Source organism: Bubalus bubalis, chromosome 14 (assembly GCF_019923935.1).
Source record: "Bubalus bubalis isolate 160015118507 breed Murrah chromosome 14, NDDB_SH_1, whole genome shotgun sequence".
In the NCBI taxonomy this organism is placed as follows: Eukaryota; Metazoa; Chordata; class Mammalia; order Artiodactyla; family Bovidae; genus Bubalus; species Bubalus bubalis.
Genome location: NC_059170.1, coordinates 31495665 through 31517503, shown reverse-complemented (window position 1 = coordinate 31517503; position 21839 = coordinate 31495665). Strand labels below are relative to the sequence as shown.

The 21839-nt window shown below is 37.9% G+C and overlaps 1 protein-coding gene across 8 annotated transcripts in view; it reads right to left on the bottom strand.

Moving 5' to 3' along the window:
• The window catches only part of PTPRA (protein tyrosine phosphatase receptor type A), a 171142-nt gene that overhangs the window by 56158 nt on the left and 93145 nt on the right, over positions 1-21839 (bottom strand). For 5 of the 8 annotated variants that reach the window (XM_006042724.4, XM_006042727.4, XM_006042725.4 and 2 more), the window contains 3 exons: positions 13240-13318; positions 11651-11989; positions 5417-5443 (listed from right to left, as the gene is read on the bottom strand). In XM_006042724.4, coding sequence (XP_006042786.1) covers positions 5417-5443; positions 11651-11989; positions 13240-13318 — 445 coding nt within the window. Of the gene's footprint in view, positions 1-5416; positions 5444-11650; positions 11990-13239; positions 13319-21839 lie in introns of those variants that run through there. The other 3 variants (XM_044927863.2, XM_025263956.3, XM_025263957.3) reach the window with 3 other exon arrangements.

The following is a 21839-nucleotide window of genomic DNA, read 5'->3' as shown; positions in this document are numbered from 1 at the left end:
TCACTGCCTCACAGGTACATGAAATCTCTGTCTCAGAGTACTTCCCCTAGAACAAAACTAATAAAATTGTGATCTCAAACTAGCAATGACTAAATAACAACTGGAGAGTATACTCATGACCACTGTATTTTGGTAGATAATGCTAGAATTAGGCTTAATACGTTATTGTATATTACACAAATCATCCAGTCACACAAACTAACACCAGTGAAAATGTTTTAAAGGAAAAGCCTGTTACAAAAGAACAAATATTGTGAACCCACTTAAATGAGGTACATAGAACAGACAAATTTATAGAGATAGTAAGTATATTAATGGTTACCAGGGGCTAGGGGAAGAAGAAACATGGAGTTATTGCTTAATGTGCTACAGAGTTTTAGTCTGAGATGATTAAAAAAAAATTGGGGGGACAGATGGTAGTGATGATTGCATAACAATGTGAATGTACTTAATGCCACTGAACTATGTGGTTAAAATGGTAAATCTTAGTATTTTTCAAAATTAGGAAAAGGCTGGCTCTACCAAAATAATTTGGAATACATTTAATAAATAATACACATGAGAAAATAATTACTGAGTTGGCCAAAAAGTTTGTTTGGTTTTTTTGGTAAGATGGCTTTCTTTTTTTTTTTTTTAATTTCATTTAATTTAACTTTACAATATTGTATTGGTTTTGCCATATATCAAAATGAATCTGTCACAGGTATACATGTGTTCCCCATCCTGAACCCTCCTCCCTCCTCCCTCCCCTTACCATCCCTCTGGGTCATCCCAGTGCACCAGCCCCAAGCATCCAGTATCGTGCATTGAACCTGGACTGGCGACTTGTTTCGTATATGATATTATACATATTTCAATGCCATTCTCCCAAATCATCCCACCCTCTCCCTCTCCCACAGAGTCCAAAAGACTGTTCTATACATCAGTGTCTCTTTTGCTGTCTTGTACACAGGGTTATTGTTACCATCTTTCTAAATTCCATATATATGCGTTAGTATACTGTATTGGTGTTTTTCTTTCTGGCTTACTTCACTCTGTATAATAGGCTCCAGTTTCATCCACCTCATTAGAACTGCTTCAAATGTATTCTTTTTAATGGCTGAGTAATACTCCATTGTGTATAAGTACCACAGCTTTCTTATCCATTCATCTGATGATGGACATCTAGGTTGCTTCCATGTCCTGGCTATTATAAACAGTGCTGCGATGAACATTGGGGTACACGTGTCTCTTTCCCTTCTGGTTTCCTCAGTGTGTATGTCCAGCAGTGGGATTGCTGGATCATAAGGCAGTTCTATTTCCAGTTTTTTAAGGAATCTCCACACTGTTCTCCATAGTGGCTGTACTAGTTTGCATTCCCACCAACAGGGTAAGGGGGTTTCCTTTTCTCCACACCCTCTCCAGCATTTACTGTTTGTAGACTTTTGGATCGCAGCCATTCTGACTGGCGTGAAATGGTACCTCATAGTGGTTTTGATTTGCATTTCTCTGATAATAAGTGATGTTGAGCATTTTTTCATGTGTTTGTTAGCCATCTGAATGTCTTCTTTGGAGAAATGTCTATTTAGTTCTTTGGCCCATTTTTTGATTGGGTCATTTATTTTTCTGGAATTGAGCTGTAGGAGTTGCTTGTATATTTTTGAGATTAGTTGTTTGTTGCTTCATTTGCTATTATTTTCTCCCATTCTGAAGGCTGTCTTTTCACCTTGCTTATAGTTTCCTTTGTTGTGCAGAAGCTTTTAAGGTTAATTAGGTCCCATTTGTTTATTTTTGCTTTTATTTCCAATATTCTTGGAGGTGGGTCATAGAGGATCCTGCTGTGATGTATGTTGGAGAGTGTTTTGCCTATGTAAGATGGCTTTAGTAGTGCTCAGTTGTCTTTAACTTCATTCAAAACAATTTTGTTAAGACTATTGTGACAGCTGTCATGTCAGTGTGTATTTTTCTTTTAATATCAAAATTGGTGAATTTTTGTGTAGCTATTTTAATACTAAAGACGGAAGGAAAAAAGCAACATTTTCAACATATTATACTTACTATTTCAAAAAAGGTAAAAATGCCGCTGAAACGCAAAAAAAGATTTGTGCAGTGTTTGGAGAAGGTGCTGTGACTGATCAAACATGTCAAAAGTGGTTTATGAAGTTTCATGTTGGAGATTTCTCGATGGACGATGCTTGACAGTCAAGTAGACCAGTTGAAGTTGATAGTGATCAAGAGACATAACGTTACACCACATGGAAGATACCTGACATAGTCAAAATATCCAAATCAAGTGTGGAAAATCATCTGCACAAGCTTGGTTATGCTAATTGCTCTGATGTTTGGGTTCCACATAAGTTAAGCGGAAAAAAACCTTGACTGTATATTCACATATGATTCTCTACTGAAACATAATGAAAATGTTCCGTTTTTAAAACAAATTGTGACAAGTGATGGAAAGTGGATACTGTACAATAATGTGGAACGGAAGTGACTGTGGTGCAAGAGAAATGAACCACGACCAATCACACCAAAGGCTGGTCTTCATCCAAACAACGTAATGTGGGTACATGGTGGACTGGAAGGGAGTTCTCCATTAGGAGCTCCTTCCAGAAAAACAATTAATTCCAATAAGTATTGCTTCAGATTAGACCAACTGAACGCAGCACTCAACAAAAAACGTCTGGAATTAGCCAAAAGAAAATGCAAAATCTTCCATCAGGATAACACAAGACCACATGTTTCTTTGATGGCTAAAACTGTTACAGCTTGGCTGGGAAGTTCTGATTCATCCACTGTGTTCACCAGACATTGCACCTTCAGATTTCCATTTATTTTGGTCTTTACAAAATTCTCTTAACGGAAGAAATTTCAATTCCCTGAAAGACTGTAAAAGGCACCTGAAACAGTTCTTTGCTCAAAAAGATAAAAGTTTGGGCAAGATGGAATTATGAAACTGTCTGAAAAATGGCAGAAGACAGTGGAACAAAACAGTGAATATGTTGATCAGTAAAGTTCTTGGTAAAAATGAAAAATATGTCTTTTATTTTTACTTAAAAACTGAAGGCACTTTCTGGCCTACTAAATAGCTTCAACTTTGACAGAAAGGAAGCAAAGCAGCTTGCCTCCCTTCCCCTCTTTTTATTCTTTTTTTTTTTTCTTCTTTTTATTCTTTTATGCCCCTCCTGCTGTTCAAAAACATATCAAAGATCAATGCATAAAAATTTATAACCCTTAATCACCTACATAAGACATCATTTGCTTAGCAAACCCAACATAATACAGATGCTTCAAAACAATAGCCTCATTTGTCAAAAAGCACTTGGCTTTAAAATTACAATGTGATATCAAAATTTATAGTAATACTTCTAAAGATAGGCTCTAGTAAATCATCATTACATATGAGGCTGAGACTACATATGCGTCTTCACTTCCTATTTGGTTAAAGGCAGTTACACAAAATTATTTTTTAAACTTAAAACATTTATTACATTGTCGTTCAGTCGCCCAGTCATGTCCAGCTTTTTGAGACCCCATAGGCTGCAGGATGTCAGGCTTCCCTATCCTTCACCATCTCTCGGAGCTTGCTCAAACTCATGTCCATTGGGTCAGTGAGGCCATCTAACCATCTCATTCTCTGTCATTCCCTTCTCTTCCTGCCTTCAATCTTTCCCAGAATAAGGGTCTTTTCTAATGAGTTGGCTTAGGTGGCCAAAGTAATAGAGCTTCAGCATCAGTCCTTCCAATGAATATTCAGGACTGATTTCCTTTAGGATGGACTGGTTTGATCTCCTTGCAGTCCAAGGGACCCTCCAATACCACAGTTCAAAAGCATCCATTCTTTGGCACTCAATCTTCTTTATGGTCCAACTCTCATATCCATACATGACTACTGGAAAAACCATAGCTTTGACTAGATGGACCTTTAGCGTGTCATAATTAGCAATAATCTAGATAATTAAAGTAATTTATTTCTTTTTAATCAAAGTATTAAAATCCATATTAGTCAGGTAGATAAAACAGGGATAGTATCTGGGGCAAGAAAAAGGCTGAAGAGTAAGAAAAGAAAGTGAAAGTGTTAGTCACTGGGTCGTGTGATTCTTTGTGACCCCGTGGAGTGTAGCCTGCCTGGCTCCTCTGTCCATGGAATTCTCTAGGCAAGAATACTGGAGTGGGTTGTTACTTCCTTCTCCAGGGCATCTTTCCTACCCGGGGATCAAACCCAGGTCTCCCACATTGTGGGCAGATTCTTAACCGTCTGAGTCACCAAAATACACACTAAGTAGGAAGTAGGAAGGAATCACAGATCTTATGTTTAATTTTGAAGCCTACCACTTTGACTTTTGATTTTATTGTAAGATTGGTTAAAAGAGCAGTTTTAGGGAGCAAATTCAAGTATATATTGCAACATAAATCTAATTAAGTTCTACATTTGATAGTGAGACTCCAGTAACTGAAAGTGAATAACAAGGGCACTGCATTAGTCAAACCAAGTTCCCAAGTTTAAGAAAGCAAGAGCTGGAAAATCAAGGGAAATCTGTACATAATATGGTAACACTTCACTGTTCCTCACCAAACACAGTGGCAGACAGACAGTAAATAAAGGGCCTTAGTGTCTACTTTTATTTCCTAATATATTAAAAAAAACTATAGCTGTTGTACAGAGTATTATCTACTTTTCTGATTCAAATGTTCTCTACTTAATAGACCTTCATAAGCATGCAAGTGTTCGCTTACTGATGCAGAAAAACTGTGCATGATTAAATAATGGAAATCAGAAAAATCTCAAGAAGTCTGACTTGATAAACAGGAAATCAGAATGAGAAAAATTGCTTCATAGATTAATATTTTCCAAACAAATGAAATGATCATTTCTTAGACCATTTGATAGTCTACCTTAAACTTATTCTTGTGTGCATGCTCAGTTGCTCAGTCATATCCAACTCTTTGTGACCCATGAACTGAATGAAGCCCATTAGGTTCCTCTGTTCATGGAATTTTCCAGGCAAGAATACTGGAGTGGGTTTCCATTTCCTACTCCATGATGGCAGCCTTACTATTCCCTAATCAAAATGTGCACTTCTACACATGAGGATCCATGCATTCTATTCTCTGGTGACCAGGGATTCCACAGTCCTGCTTTGACCACTGGCATAGCATCTTCTGCCATAGCAACTTTACAGGAGAGGGCTGAAAATCCATATAAAGTGACAAAAGGCCAACATTTTATAGGCTACAGAAAAAACAACATCTACATTTAAAAACAATGAATATTTGTTTCTGTTACTCTTCTCCATGAGGTTATTATGGAAACAATTTAAGGAAAAATAAACACGTAACAGCCAGAGATGCACAAGGTTACATAGATTGAGCAGAGGAAACACAACAGATATTGTATACTGTAAAAAGGACAAGAGACATAAGGTGAACGGCTCACCTCTTCTGTCCTTCGAGTCAGAATTACCTGTGTAATGAGTAAAAAAACAGAAATGTTCACTCAGATTAAAGAAAAGCATTATTATTCAACCTAATGTAAGTCAAAATAAGCTCTAGGAATATGGATACTTTTCCCTTGTATATGCTGGAGCTAGAATGAGGCACCCACAAACAACTCGGAAATAAGACTGCCCAGATTCATTAAACTTTTATCAATGATCTGGCCTTCTCCCTGAGGACAAAAACAACACAGCATTAATGTTCATAAAATGTACAAGAATGCAAAGAGTAATATAAACACAATGGTTCTTATGGTCTTTATGTCCTTTTAGGCCATCAAAATGCATCAGGGCAAAATTAAGTTAAAAATATAAAAGACCTAAATGATAATAGATAATGAAATCTAAATGGCATAAATCAAACTCTATATACTAACAGAGAAAACTTTTTCAAAGGCTTATGGAATATCCACAAGCCTTTATAAATGCCTCATAGGAGAAACAGCACAGACAACATTCTTTTATCATGATGCAGTAAAACTAGAAATTAACAAAGTAAGAAAATACTTGAAAATTAAAATCAAAACCAAATTGCAAAGGGAAGTTCAAGAGGGAGGGGGCATATGTATACTTATGGCTGATTCACAGTTATATGGCATAAACCAACACAACAAACTAAACTGCAAAATATCTAAAAAATAAAAAAATCACATTTGTGGCAGTAATCTACCACCTTTCCCCCAATATCAATTAGTCTCTTCCTCTTTTTGCCCTTAGTAAAGAACATCCCTCCTTTTTAGGTGAGTGCAAAGCTGTCCAGTTAGAGACTTAATTTCTGATACTCTAGGTATAATCATGTGAAGAATTCCAGTCAACAGGATGTGAACAAAAGGGAGAAGAGTAACTTCTGGGTTCCACCCTCTAGAAAATAAATTGTACTATTTTCTCTGTTTCCCCTTCCCAGGGGCTGGAACCAGAATCCATTGATAAGAGCCATCTCTGATCAAGCAGATGAGGGCAACTGTCAGGATGCCAGAGCCACAAGAAAAAAGGAAAAACGTGGTTTCTGACAAAGCAAAGCACCAGGCCCCCCCCAGCCCCCCACTTACGGAATGTGACAGGGGAAGGACATTTTTGTGTAACCAAAGAATTTTGGTATGTCTTTGCCAGAATAGCTTAGACCACACCCTAACTAACTACCTACAGGAGCATTTATGGGTTATGCCTAAAGCTGTGTTTATAAAAAATTCACAGCATTACATACATATTAATTAAGAATGAAAACAAACAAATGAAGCATTCAATTAGGGAAGACAGAAAAAGTGTAAAATAAATCTAAGAAAAGCAGGAAAAGAATAAGAATAAAAGAGAAATTAATGAAATAAAAACTGAAAAATGACAGAACTAATAAAATATACAATATTTATTGCAGATCTCTGAGAAGGAAAAAGCAATAAACGATGAAATAGGTTAGTCAACCTAAACAGGAAAAAGGACTTAAATATATAAAATACTCATAGGGATGTAAGAAATTAACTCTAAGGGATGACTTTTTCTCAAATCTATTTAAGTAATTTTGAAAACCTGAACAAAATGAAAAATTTAAGTGAACTTCAATTATTTTCAAAAAGCAAAGCAAAACATCGACTAATAAAACTTATCAAAACTAGCTACCTACAAAGGAAACACATATACCAATCTCATTTAGAAAAAACTTGGAAAAATTTACAATAGAAAATAGCAAATAAATCACAACACTTCAGTCAAGAAAAATATAAGACCAAGTGGAGCTGTTTGTGCAGGAATGTAAATAGTTGAAAAACAGGAAATCAATTAATATGATATACTATAGCACAAATAGAAAAAATCTTACAGATCTTGCTCATTGATGCTGAGCAGGCAACTGGCAAAATTTAACACCCTTTCTTAACATAAATATTCTTTAAAACAGGAATGAATCGATAAATATCTAGAAATAAACTGAATAAAACATGTGCCACACAAGTGGTAAAAGTTTTAAAATACTTCCAAGAAATACAAAATAAAAGACTTCAGCAAATGGAATATACAGCATTCTTAGATAGGAAAAATTAAAGATATCAACTGTCCCTGTTAATCTAAAAACTTAACATGATCAATAAGAACTTTTTCCAGCTATACAGTAAGTTGATTCTAATGTTCATGAAGAAAATAATCAAGAACTACTAGCAAAATTCTGAAAAATAAGATTAACAAGGGATGACTCACTTTATCAGATATTAAGTATTTTATAAAGTCCACAGTTCACACTTTACATCAGAAAAAATTCCAGATGGATCAAAGATTTTAGTGCAGGCACATACAAGCACATGCACACACACAGAAGAAAAAAATTGTAACAGTATAAAAGAAAAACATAAAAGACAATTGTTTTATAATATTGGTATAAGGAATGGCTTTTTATATATGATCTAATACCTAGAACACATTTAGTTAACAAAAATCCATTTTTTTTCCACTGCGCAGCATGCAGGATCCTAGTTTCTTGACTCAGGATTGAACCTGCATCTCCTGCAGCGGCAGTGTAGAATTTTAACCACTGGACAGCTAGAGGAAGTCCCACAAACTGATAAGTTTTTAATTAAAAAAATTAATAGCTGATAGTAACAGTTTCTACAATGAAGAAAAGTTAGATGAACAACTAGGGGAAATAACTGCAATCTTATTATAGGGCTAATTTCTCTAACATCAAAGACCTTCTATAAATGAGTTGGGTCACATCCTCTGGAAAAGAAATTGTACTATTTCCTCTGTTCCGCCTTCCCAAGGGCTGGAACCAGAAACTAGTGATAAGCCTGACACATTAATAAAAAAAAAAATGGGTAAAGGATAGCAACAGAGTTTTCTCAAAAAAGGAAAAGAAAGAAGGAAATATAAATGATCCTTCTAAATATGGAAAGATGCTCAACCTCACTAAAATGCAAATTCAAGTCACACTGAGATACTAATTTTCACCTGTCAGTCTGACATAGATCCAGGTGTTTGATAATTTATTGCACTGAAGAAAATGTAGGAAAACAGGCATTCCGACACACAGCTTAAAAGAGGGAGATCTCACAATATTCAATTTAAATTTACAAATGCACACTAAAAATAACTTATTCAACCTATATTCTCCCAAGACTATTGTCGGTAAGTGTAAAATCAGCCTGAATGATGGCCAATATGGCAGATTGGATAAATATATCAAAGTAAAGCCATACAACGAGGCAGCTCCTTACTATAACATAGAAAAAGTATGACAGGCTAATTGAAAAGAAGTAAGGTGAAGAAATATACACAGTACATTTATTATCTGTGTTATAAATGGAAGAAAAAAGGTATGTATAAGTATGCATGTATGCTTATTTTAAAAAAGAAAAAAAGGTCAGTAGGAAAGAAAAATTAAGATTAAAAAATTAATCCAGGGTAAGTCCAATATCCAAGTAATAAGGATTTTTAGAACAAGACAGAGAAAATGGAAGGGGGAAGAACATTTCTGAACAGATACAAGAAAAATTTTCAGAACCAAAGGACAAAAACTCCAAAGGTCCTATCCCAAAATAATGAACGGAAGAAAAAGACCCACATCAAGATCCATTTCTATGAGATTTCAAGGCACCAGTGATGAAGAGTAGATCTTTAAAAACACACAAACAATTAGGAATCAAGACAGCAGTACAATTCTCCAAGCCTGCAAATTAGAAGTCAGGACAATGCTTTAAAAATTCTAGGGAAAAAAATATTTCCTCAAATTCTATACATACCCCTGAAGATATTTTTAGACATGTAAAAAAGAAATAACAGATTATCTAGTAAGTCTGACTTTATGGAAAACTGTACTATGAAGCTATGGAAAGTGCAGGAAGAACTGGCTATCAACAGTAAATAGAAAACTAAACAAACAAATAAAAGGCAATTTCACATTATACCCACAGCTCAGCAGGGAACAGTATTACAGAAGTTATGGTGTAACAATTATGGGGGGATTGGTAAAATGGTGGTAAATGAGGAGGATGTGGGGTTACAGAATATAACATCCTGATGTGCCATAAAGTTATCCTTTTACTGATCTTGAATAACAGTCACCAGTGAAATACAGTCTCAACTTCCTCTGAGATATGAAATGTGTTAACTGTTCAATAACTGGCTTCTCAGCTATGGCATAATTTGGACCTACAGCAGATTACATAAAACTCAGTAGCAGTGTGCAAAGACTATCGAAGTGAGAAACAGGCCTAATTCACTACCTGACAGCCTTCAGATCCAAAGCAAATTATTTAACCTCTAAGGTCTTACATCAAACATCTACTAAAAAAAGAGATAATTACCACTGGTCATCTCACAGATTATTAAATGAAAGACAGAACAGAACATAAGTTAAGAACATAAGCTGTGGGACTTCCTTGGTGGTCCAGTGGTTAAGAATCTACCTTCCAATGTAGGGGATGTATGTTCCATCCCTGATCGGGGAACTAAGATTCCACATGCTGTGGGACAATTAAGCCCGTGAGCCACCACTACTGAGCCCATGTGCTCTAGAGCCGGTGCACCACAACTAGAGAAAGAAGACACAGCACAGCCAAAAAACAACAAAAACACAGGCCGTGAAGTTAGTGAGAGTCTCACCTTTTCCATGTACTAATTCAGCTTGCACAAGTTTTGTTTTTCCTCTCTAAGCAATGGCCATAATTTACAGAAAGAAATACATTTTTATACCATTACTTAGTATATGTTTGTGTATAACTTGAACAGAAGTTCTATAAAATAAGTTAACAGGAAAAGAATAAAAGTTGAAAAGGACAATGCACACACACACAGATTTGTAGTGGCCCACTAAACTGATTTCATGAATCAGTCATGATTTGTACTTTGAAAAACACAGTAAAACTCCTTCACCTATAAAACATAAAACAGAACCAATGTAACAGAATCCATAGGATACTTCATACGAATTACTTCTATAAAACTCTTAGTACAATGCCTAACACTTAAAATTAGTGCTTACCACATGCAGGTCCCACTATAAATGCTTTACCCATAATAACCTGTTTAATGCTAACAGCTCCTTCATGAATTAAGTACTATCAACATCATTCATTCTTATATACTGATGACAAAACTGAGGTAGAAAGGTTAAATAAACTTGCCTATTGTCACACAGCTAGGGTACAGCAGAGTTAGGATTCAAACTCAAGTGGAAAATATGGGATTAAAGCTGGCAGGTGCAGGGTCTGAGTTGTAAGGTCTAGCTAAAAGATGTCATCAGCAAATGACACTCAGTTCATGAGCCATATGTGATTCTACCCAGGGGCACTCACCACCTAACAAGTGAAAAATATGAGCCAAGGGGATGAGACCAAAGAAGAGTAACTGATTTTTGCTAGAAAAGGAATGACAATTATACAGCTGTCAAGGAATAATTATTTCCTTTTACTACTCACAGAAGCCCTAAGAGGGACCTTCCCAATCCTTGGAAATTTGCCCTACCCTACATGGTCTCATACTCAGGTCTCTGATTCTATCTTCAAAGCCACTTCCACTTCAGTGATTGACTCAAGGAGAAGCAGGTTGGGTTCAGTCCCTGAACAAACTGGTACTGTAACTTAACTGTTTTTCCTGATCTTCTCTTAATAATTCTACTCCTGGCCACAGGCCTTCCATTCTTATCTAACTGTTACAGATAAGGCCCATTCTCCCTCCCATGGTCTCCAGGGATTCCTTTCTTTTCAAGGCTAATCCTATTATTCAATTATACTTTCCTTTCAACCTCAGTTTCTAGCATCATCAATTACCTATTCTCTTTCTCTTGTATCTTCTTCTCTATCTTTAAACATTAATCGTCCCTAATCTAACCAGGATTCCATGCAAAGCAGAATTTCCTCCAGAATCTACCTTCTTTCCTCCTTTTTTTTGGCCATACCATGCAGTGTGCTGGATCTCAGTTTCCCAAACAGGGATCAAACTTGTGCCTCCTGCGCTGGAAGAATGGAGTCTTAACCACTGGATGACCAGGGAAGTCCCCTATCTTCTTTGCTCTTAATTCTATGTTAACCAGATACTCTTGAGAATCCCCTATATCTAGGTTTCATTACTTTGCTTGGGCAATTTTACTTATTTCAAGAAATTTTATGGCTAGAAAACACAAACAATAACAATAAAAGGGTGAATAAACTCAAAGAGCCAAAGAAAGAACAAACAGAAACCATCTCTAGTACCTGAAGGAGGAAAAGTTTCTGGAGTGGTTGCTGCAGTGCTGGCATTCCCCTCCCAAGGCTCTGTTCTGGTATCTGTGAACTGGTTATCTGGAAGCCATGTTCCATTTGGTGAAATTGTAGTGACTACAGAATTGGTGCTTACTGTTCTTGTGGTTCCATTGTCAGAGTCTGAAGAATTGACAGTGGTTACATATACAGGTCCCAGAGTTAGATTTGGGCTGAATGTTGGTGTCAAGGAAGAAGTTACTGAAGGAGTAGGATATGAAGTTTTGGTCTCTTCTTTAAGTGATTCTGTTGTAGATGCTTTCACAGATCTTGTAACACCTACTGAAGGTGAAACTACAAAAACCAAAAAAAACCAAGAAAACATCACACAAAGAATTGAGATCTCAAAAGTTATGAGACACAAAGCAGCAAGCCCTACTACACCTCAAACACTTGGAGACCAATATACGCACCACACACACACTTTTTATTTTATTATCTTTTAAAAAAATTATAGTTGATTTACAATGTTGTGCTAATCTCTGCTGCACAGCAAAGTGACTCAATTACATACACACACACACATTCATTTTTAAACATTCTTTTCCATTATGGTTTGTCCCAGCTCATATTTCCCTGAGCTATAATAGTAGGACTTTGCTATTTATGCATTCTAAATATAGTAGGTTGTGTCTACCAATCCCAAACTAACAGGCAGTCCCTCCCCTCACCTCCATGGCAACCACAAGTCTGTTCTCTATGCTTGTGAGTATTTGTTTCATAGATAGGTTCATTTATGCCATAGTTTAGATTTCACATATAAGTGATATATGGTATTTGTCTTTCTCTTTCTGACTTACTTCACTTAGTGTGATAATTTCTAAGCTGCTGCAAATGACATTATTTCATTCTTTTTATGGGTGAGTAGTATTCAATTATATATATGTACCACATCTTCATTCATCCATTGATGGACATTTAGATTGCTTCCATGCTTTGGCTATTGTGAATAGTACTATTATGAACATAAGAGTGCATGTATCTTTTTGAAGCAGAATTTTCTCCAGGTGTATTTCAAGGAGCATACACTCTTTAAATGGTGACTCCTTCCCTCCACTTCTAAAAGTTTACTGTCTAATGGAGGGAAAAATTGGTCTCTTAGTTAGTTCCTCAGAGTCAATATATAGGATCTTAAATAGTAACCATTTTGTCTTCTTTAACTTTTCAGGAATGAATATGCTATGCTAAGTCACTTCAGTCGTGTCCGACTCTGTGCAACCCTAGAGACGGCAGCCCACCAGGCTCCCCCGTCCCTGGGATCCTCCAGGCAAGAACACTGGAGTAGGTTGCCATTTCCTTCTCCAATGCATGAATATAATCTCTTCATTTGAAGTAGTATGGGGTATATAGAACAATGCTGAGTGTGGCATACAATATGACCCAGAGATTCCCAAAGACAACTTATTTTGCCATCACTTTTAAGTAAAACTTAATATTAATTTTTTCTTTCTTTAGTACCACCAAGGTCTTCAAACTTGGGTCACTAAACATAAATATAAACAAAATTCTATTCCAAGTACCAATCTTAACAAATGGCAATTTACCTGTGGTAGTGTTGCTGGCACCAACCTGTATCAGACCACTGCCAAGCAGAGTAAGAAGGAACCAGGAATCCATGCTGACCTGGAAAACAGAGAGTCATTTTAGATACAGTACTGAAATACTGTAAAACTATGTCCAAACAACTCACCAAAGGAGGTATTTTGGGCAAATTCTTCCTAGCTATTGAAGTGCACACACAGGACCAATGATCTTTTAGGAGTCTGATAAGCACAACTCTCCAGGAATCCAATTACTTAACTGAAAGTTTATACAACTATAAGAGCAGTGATTCTCAATCTTGGCATACTTTAGAATCACTCAAAGAACTTAATAACAACAAAACTCTGTGCCAAACTGTATCTCTGAGAGTGAGAGGCAGGTAGCAGTCCTTTTAAAAGCTTCCTAGGTAACTGCAGTTTTAGTGTCTTCAGAATGAGAAGCACGGAGAAGGTAGGTTGACTGCAAGGATGTACTGACCTCCAAAGCAGACATTATACAGCTGTCCTCAAACTTTATTTCCCTTCAAATCATATCAGAGGGCTGTGCCCCATTCATACTGGTAACCGAGGTTTATTCATCCATTCAGATGTCTGTGCCTGATACTAAGCTAGGTATCAGGGAAACAACTAGGGAACAATATACTCCAAGATCCCATTTTCATGGGACTCATAGCACAGAGGTAATTTAATCTGGCAGTGACTCTCCAAAGCAACCAAGACATGCCTCTTCGAGGGGAACATGAAAATCTCCGAGGGAGGGTGGAGAGATGTAGGTGGTTTATACACAGCCCAGGAGATTGCCTTTAATACCAGTAATCATGCTTAGCAGGGAACTGGGTTCAGCCAATGGCCTTCCCAAGGTATAACCATACGTGATTTGACTAGTTCCCCACTCTTCCTACCTGACTGTTACCCAAAATGGGGAGAGCACAAAATTTCCTCCATAAGGGTTAGGAAACAGATTGGAAGGCTGATTATTATGTATGTATTCATGTATATGCTAGATAAATCAAGAGGAAACGATTTTGTGAAAAATAATGTATTTGGAGGAAGCAGGCTAGATGATCACTTCATTCCATATATCAAAATAAAATCCAGATGGGCTGAAGAATTAAATGTTTACAGACACATTTTAAGAGGAAATAAATGAGTATGTTCATAATGAGGAAGGATTTTCTAGACATAAAGGCAATGTAAGAAATCACAAAGGTGTAAAGCAATTATCCTTCAATAGAAAAATAATTAAAAAAAAGAAATCACAAAGGAAAAATGGAATATCTGGCAATAGAAAAAATTATGAAAGAAATCAATCAAACAATGTTAATGGACAGGAAGATTCCACACTGTCAAAACATCAGTTCTTCTCAACTCAGTTTACAGATTCAATGCAATCTCAATCAAAATACTACCAGCCTATTTTGTGGATGCTATGCTATGCTATGCTAAGTCACTTCAGTCGTGTCCGACTCTGTGCGACCCCATAGACGGCAGCCCACCAGGCTCCCCCGTCCCTGGGATTCTCCAGGCAAGAACACTGGAGTGGGTTGCCATTTCCTTCTCCAATGTGTGAAAGTGAAAAGTGAAAGTGAAGTCGCTCAGTCGTGTCCGACTCTTAGCGACCCCACAGATTGCAACCTACCAGGCTCCTCCATCCATGGGATTTTCCAAGCAAGAGTACTGGAGTGGGGTGCCATTTTGTGGATAGCAACAACTAGTTCTAAAGTTTATATGCAGATGCAAAAGATGGAGAACAGCCAACTCAATACTGAAGAAGCAGAGTAAAGTCAGAGAATTACTATTAATTTAAAAGCAAATAGTAATATAAAAAAGCAAAGAAAGATACAGCAAAGAGTGGCAGTGTGGTACAGACAAACAGACCAATGGAACACAAGAGAACTCAGATAAAGACCCACACAAATATAGTCAACTGATCTCTGACAAAGGAGCAAAGGCAATACAATGGAGCAAAGACAGTCTTTTGAACAAATGGTGCTGGAATAATTCAGCATGCACATACCAAGAAAAACAAAAACAAAAAACTAGACACAGATCTTATACTCTTCACAAAAATTAACTCAAAATGAATCACAGACCGAGATGTAAATGCAAAAGACTCCTGGAAGATAACACAGGAGAAAAATCTAGATGACCTTGGGTATGGCAATAACTTTTAAGATACAACACCAAAGACAGAGCCATCAAAAAATAATCAACTGCACTTCATCAAAACTAAAAAATTCTGCTCTGTAAAAGACAAAACCAAGAGAATGTTAAAACAAGCCACAGACTGTGAGAAAATACTTGCAAAAGACACATTAGCCGAAGGACTGTTATCCAAAATAAGCAATAAAACCTCAACAATAAAAAAATTATCAAGCTGATTAAAAAATGGTCAAAAGCCTGAACAGACACCTCTCCAAGGAAGAGATACAAATGGCAAACAAGCAAATGTAAAAATGTTTAACAGCATATGTTACTAGGGAATTGCAAAATAAAACAATGAGACACCACTACACACCTATCAGAATACCAAACACTAACACCACCAAAATTAAAAGACGCTTACTCCTTGGAAGAAAAGTTATGACCAACCTAGATAGCATATTGAAAAGCAGAGACATTACTTTGCCAACAAAGGTCCGTCTAGTCAAGGCTATATTGGAGAAGGAAATGGCAACCCACTCCAGTGTTCTTGCCTGGAGAATCCCAGGGACGGGGAAGCCTGGTGGGCTGCCGTCTATGGGGTCGCACAGAGTCAGACATGACTGAAGTGACTTAGCAGCAGCAGTCAAGGCTATGGTTTTCCAGTGGTCATGTATGGATGTGAGAGTTGGACTGTGAAGAAAGCTGAGTGCCGAAGAATTGATGCTTTTGAACTGTGGTGTTGGAGAGGACTCTTGAGAGTCCCTTGGACTGCAAGGAGATCCAACCAGTCCATTCTAAAGGAGATCAGCCCTGGGATTTCTTTGGGGGAAATGATGCTGAAGCTGAAACTCCAGTACTTTGGCCACCTCATGCAAAGAGTTGACTCATTGGAAAAGACTCTGATGCTGGGAGGGATTGGGGGCAGGAGGAGAAGGGGATGACAGAGGATGAGATGGCTGGATGGCATCACCGACTCAATGGACGTGAGTCTGAGTGAACTCCGGGAGTTGGTGATGGACAGGGAGGCCTGGCGTGCTGCGATTCATGGGGTCGCAAAGACGCAAAGAGTTGGACACGACTAATCGACTGAACTCAACTGAACTGAACAACACCAAATCCCAGTGCTTCTGTGGAGCAACAGAAACTCTCCTTCACTGTGGGAATGACACTTTGGAAGGTAGTTTGCTGGTTTCTTGCACAACTAAACTTACTCTTATTATATGATCCAACCAATTGTGCTCCTTGGTATTTACCTAAGAAGAATTGAAAACTTACACCCATATAGAAATGTGCTTTATTCATAATTGCCAAAACTTGGAAGCAAGCAAGTTGTTCTTCAGAAGATGAATGAATAAACAAACTGTAGTACATCTAGAACATGGAATATTATTTAGCACGAACAAGAAATGATCCATCAAGCCACGAAGAAACATGGAGAAAAATGCACATTACTAAGTAAAAGAAACCAATATGAAAGGCTACAGTCTGAATGATTCTGACTATATGATAATTCTTAAAAAAGCAAGGCTCTGGACGCAGTGGTTGCCAGGTTAGGGAGGAGAGGGGAATGAATCGGTGAAGCACAGAGGATTTTAAGGGCAGTGAACTATTCTGTATGGTAATACAATGGTGGATACATGTAATTATACATTTGTCCAAACACAGAAAATGTATAACACCAGAAGTGAACTCTAATGTAAACTATGGACTCTCGGTGATAATGATGTCAAAGTAGGTTTATCAAATGTAGTAAGTGTATACTGTGGTGCAGGATGTCAACAGTGGAGGAGGTTGTGTGTGTATGGCAAAAGGGAAAATTTGGGAACTTTTTATTCTTTGTGCTCAGTTTTGTTGTGAATATAAAACTGCTCTAAAAAATAAAGTCTATTTCTTAAAAAAGGTAGTGAACTGGGAAAACTGTCACAAAACAAATAATTAAAACAAGAATTCATATTAATATGGAATACATTAAGATTCCAATTCTGAAAAACGTGAAAAACTTAAACATAATGTACAAAAGAGAAAAAGAAACAGCTAAGAAAATACACAAAAAAGTGCTGACTAATCAAAGGAAAATAATAAAGAGAGAACATTTTTACTTGCAGGAAAGACCAATGGCATGAAAATACAATGCTTCGAAGAGTCGAATGAAAAGAATTGAAATAATGATGGAAATACCAATTAGCCTATAATAACAAACTCCTTTCCAGAAAGGTTATACAAGAATCTTAAAGGTCCCACATTGTTTCCTGACCGATTTCCAAGGTTCTATTCTTGAGTATAAATAAATAATCTGAAATTCAAGATTAAAATGATAAAGAGCTATTTAGTCATTAAGTGGAAAAACAGGGAAAAGGTGGTAGTGAGTATCATGCTGCTAGTCCAAACAATAATTGTGGCTATATGGTATGCTATGGGCTTCCCTGGTGGCTCAGATGGTAAAGAATCTACCTGCAATGCAGGTGACGCAGGTTTCTTCCCTGGATCAGGAAGATCCCCTGGAGAAGGGAATGCCTACCCACTCCAGTATTCTTGTCTGGAGAATTTCAAGAATTTAAGAAAATGGAACAAGCTTGTCATTTCTAAGCTTAAAAAAAAGTCAGATCAGGACTTCCTGGTTGTCCAGTGGCTAAGACATCACACTCTCAATGCAGGAGGCCTGGGTTCAATCCCTGGTCAGGGAACTAGATTCCACATGCTGCAACTAACAGTTCACATGCTGTGAAAGAAAAGACCTGGGGAAGGCAAAAAAATAAAAATAAATATTAAAAACCAGTCAGATAAAAACTGAATAGCCCATTACTGAGGGCTTTCTTTGCCTACTGGTTTCCTGGCACTCACTGAGGACAATACAGTGTGGCTCACAGCTTTCTTCCTATCGCAAAGTCCTGATATCCTTGGAAGATTTTTCAACATCCTCACAGGTGACAGCCACAATTCACATCCAGACATATCTCTGAGTTCTCTGATTTCAACTCCAACGACCTTAAGAGAAACATACTGATTTGAAATCGCCACACTGGCCAGGCACTATAGTAACCATTTGCATTAGTTATTTTATGACAGGCAGTTACAGTAAGGAATACAGAACTAATAAGCCACAATCAACCCGAAGAGTTCAGGAAAGGTCAAAAGTAGAGGCCATATGTCCTACCACCTCCCAGAATCCTCCTCGCTAGAATCCATCTTGACTGAGGAATGCATGTGCTACCAGGAAGGTAGAGTTAGAATGACTGGCCAGACAACTTGGAAATTAACCCCATTACCATAAAACCAGAGACTGTGACTTTGAGCCATGTGGAAGAGCAGTTCTCCTGGGTTCCCTTACCCTCCCACTCTCTGCCTGGGCGTCCCTTCCCAATAAAGTCTCTTGCTCTGTCAGCATGTCTATCTACTCAGACAACTCATTTCTGAGTGTTAGACAAGAGCCCACCTTCAAACTCTGGAAGGGGTTCCCCATCCTACAACACTTATACAACGTACACTCCACTGAAGCCGGTCGTGACAATGGCTGTACTTTAGACTTTGTCAGCCCTGGGAAAAATGCTCATACTGAATCTTACTTTCCCACTCTCCAACCATACTCCCTTACTACTAAAGCCTGGGACCTCACTCAGGCTTTCAGTCCCTTGATCCTCTAATTTTCATTCCAATATCTCTGTTCTATTTCCTTCTCTACTCAGCCAAGAAAAGTTGGTGTCAGTTCAATCACTGCCTTGCAAATATCCTAAATTCTTTTGCTACACTGTTCTTCTATTATATCTATATGGGAAAATAACCCCCAATCCTGAACAAATCCAACTGTCAGCCAACGTGGGCTGCCACATGCTTCTTAAGAAAATCAAACTACCCATAAGGTTGAGATTTGCCTCACTGGAACTCTGAACACTTTCTGCAATCTTTCTATATTTCCCTACTTAGCTCTCTCTCCAATTCTCCACTGCAGTGATTTCAAAGACCCTCCTCTCCTCTCCAACATATCCTCTCACAACCTTGGCTGTTGGCCTTGCCTTCAACTTCAGAGAAAACAGAAACCACTAGACTGTGACACCCTTACCTATCAGTCACCTTATTTACTAATTTCTTCCTTCTCTGCATTTCCTCCCAAGAATCTCAGTTCCTTAGGAACCTTGTCCTGTAGATCTTCTAACACCATCTTCTAGCTTTAACACCTCCCTTTCATAACAACATTTAAACACAATTAAGAATTTCTTACAAATAGCTGAGAAAAGAAGCAAAGCGAAAGGCAAAAGAGAAAAGTAAAGATATATCCATCTGAATGCAGAGTTCCAAAGAACAGCAAGGAGAGATAAGAAAGCCTTCCTCAGGGATCAATGCAAAGAAATAGAGGAAACATAGAATGGGAAAGACTAGAGATCTCTTCAAGAAAATCACAGATATCAAGGGAACATTTTATGCAAAGATGGGCACTATAAAGGACAGAAATGGTATGGACCTAACAGAAGCATAAGATATTAAGAAGAGGTGGCAAGAATACACACAAGAATTATACAAGAAAGATCTTCATGACCCAGATAACCATGATGGTGTGATCACTCACCTAGAGCCAGACATCCAGGGATACAAAGTCAAGTGGGCCTTAGGAAGGATCACTACAAACAAAGCTAGTGGAAGTGATGGAATTCCAGGTATTTCAAATCCTAAAAGATGATGCTGTGAAAGTGCTGCACTCAATGTGCCAGCAAATTTGGAAAACGCAGCAGTGGCCACAGGACTGGATAAGGTCAGTTTTCATTCCAATCCCAAAGAAAGGCAATGCCAAAGAATGTTCAAACTATGGCACAACTGCACTCACTGAAGAGTAACGCTCAAAATTCTCCAAGCAAGGCTTCAACAGTATGTGAACCAAGAAATTCTGGATGTTCAAACTGGATTTAGAAAAGGAACCAGAGACCAAATTGCCAGCATCTATTGGATCACAGAAAAGGCAAGAGAGTTCCAGAAAAACATCTACTTCTGCTTTATTGACTACACCAAAGCCTTTGACTGTGTGGATCACAACAAACTGGAAAATTCTTAAAGAGATGGGAATACCAGACCAGCTTACCTGCCTCCTGAGAAATCTGTACACAGGTGAAGAAGCAACAGTTAGAACCAGACATGGAACAACGGACTGGTTCCAAATTGGGAAAGGAGTACGTCAAGGCTGTGTAGTGTCACCCTGTTTATTTAACTTATATGCAGAGTACATCAAGCAAAACGCTGGGCAGGATGAAGCACAAGCTGGAATCCAGAGTGCAGGGAGAAATATCAATAACCTCAGATATGTTGATGACATCACCCTTATGGCAGAAAGAGAAGAACTAAAGAGCCTCTTGATGAAAGTGAAGAGGAGAGTGAAAAAGCTGGCTTAAAACTCAACATTCAGAAAACTAAGATCATGGCATCTAGTCACATCACTGCATGGCAAATAGATGGGGAAACAATGGAAACTGGCTGACTTTATTTTCTTGGGCTCCAAAATCACTGCAGACAGTTACTGCAGCCATGAAATTAAACGATGCTTGCTCCCTGGAAGAAGACCTATGAAAAACATAGACAGCATATTAAAAAGCAGAGACATTGCTGACAAAGGTCCATCTAGTCAGAGCTATGGTTTTTCCAGTAGTCATGTATGGATGTGAGAGCTGGACTATAAAGAAAGCTGAATGCTGAAGAATTGATGCTTTTGAACTGTGGTGCCGGAGAAGACTCTTGAGAGAGTCCCTTAGACTGCAAGGAGATCAAGCCAGTCAATCCTAAAGGAAACCAACCCTGAATATTCACTGGAAGGACTGATCCTGAAGCTGAAGCTCCAATACTTTGGCCACCTGATGTGAAGAACTGACTCACTGGAAAAGACCCTGATGCTGGGAAAGGTTGAAGGCAAGAGGAGAAGGGGATGACAGAGGATGAGATGGTTGGAAGGCATCATCGACTCAATGGCCATGCATTGAGCAAGCTTGGGGAGTTGGTGATGGACAGGGAGGCCTGGCGTGTTGCAGTTCATGGGGCTGCAGAGTCGGACATGACTGAGCAACTGAACTGAATTGAACTGAAGAATTTCTCAAAGAAAAGAAGAGCCCCTTTTTAATCTACATCAGTCCTCCAGCTAGCAATCACTCTACTCCACCTTGCAGCCAAGTTTCTAGAAAGAGTTGTTTCCATAGCAATCTGGCTTCTTTTCCCACCAGTCCACTAAAACAGCTACCTCCATATTTTTAAAGCATTATAAAAATATTTCCAACTAATTCACAAAACTCTAATTTCCTTGATATAATAAAGGACACCTACAGATTAAGAGATGACAAAAGAGATGAAACAGATTCACAGAAAACCAGATAGTTCTCTTAAAATATAAGAACAAATTCTTAACCTCACTCGCGATCAAAGAAAGTCAAATCAAAGCTACACTGCAATGTCATTTTTCACCTATCAGATAGGCAAATACAGAAAAA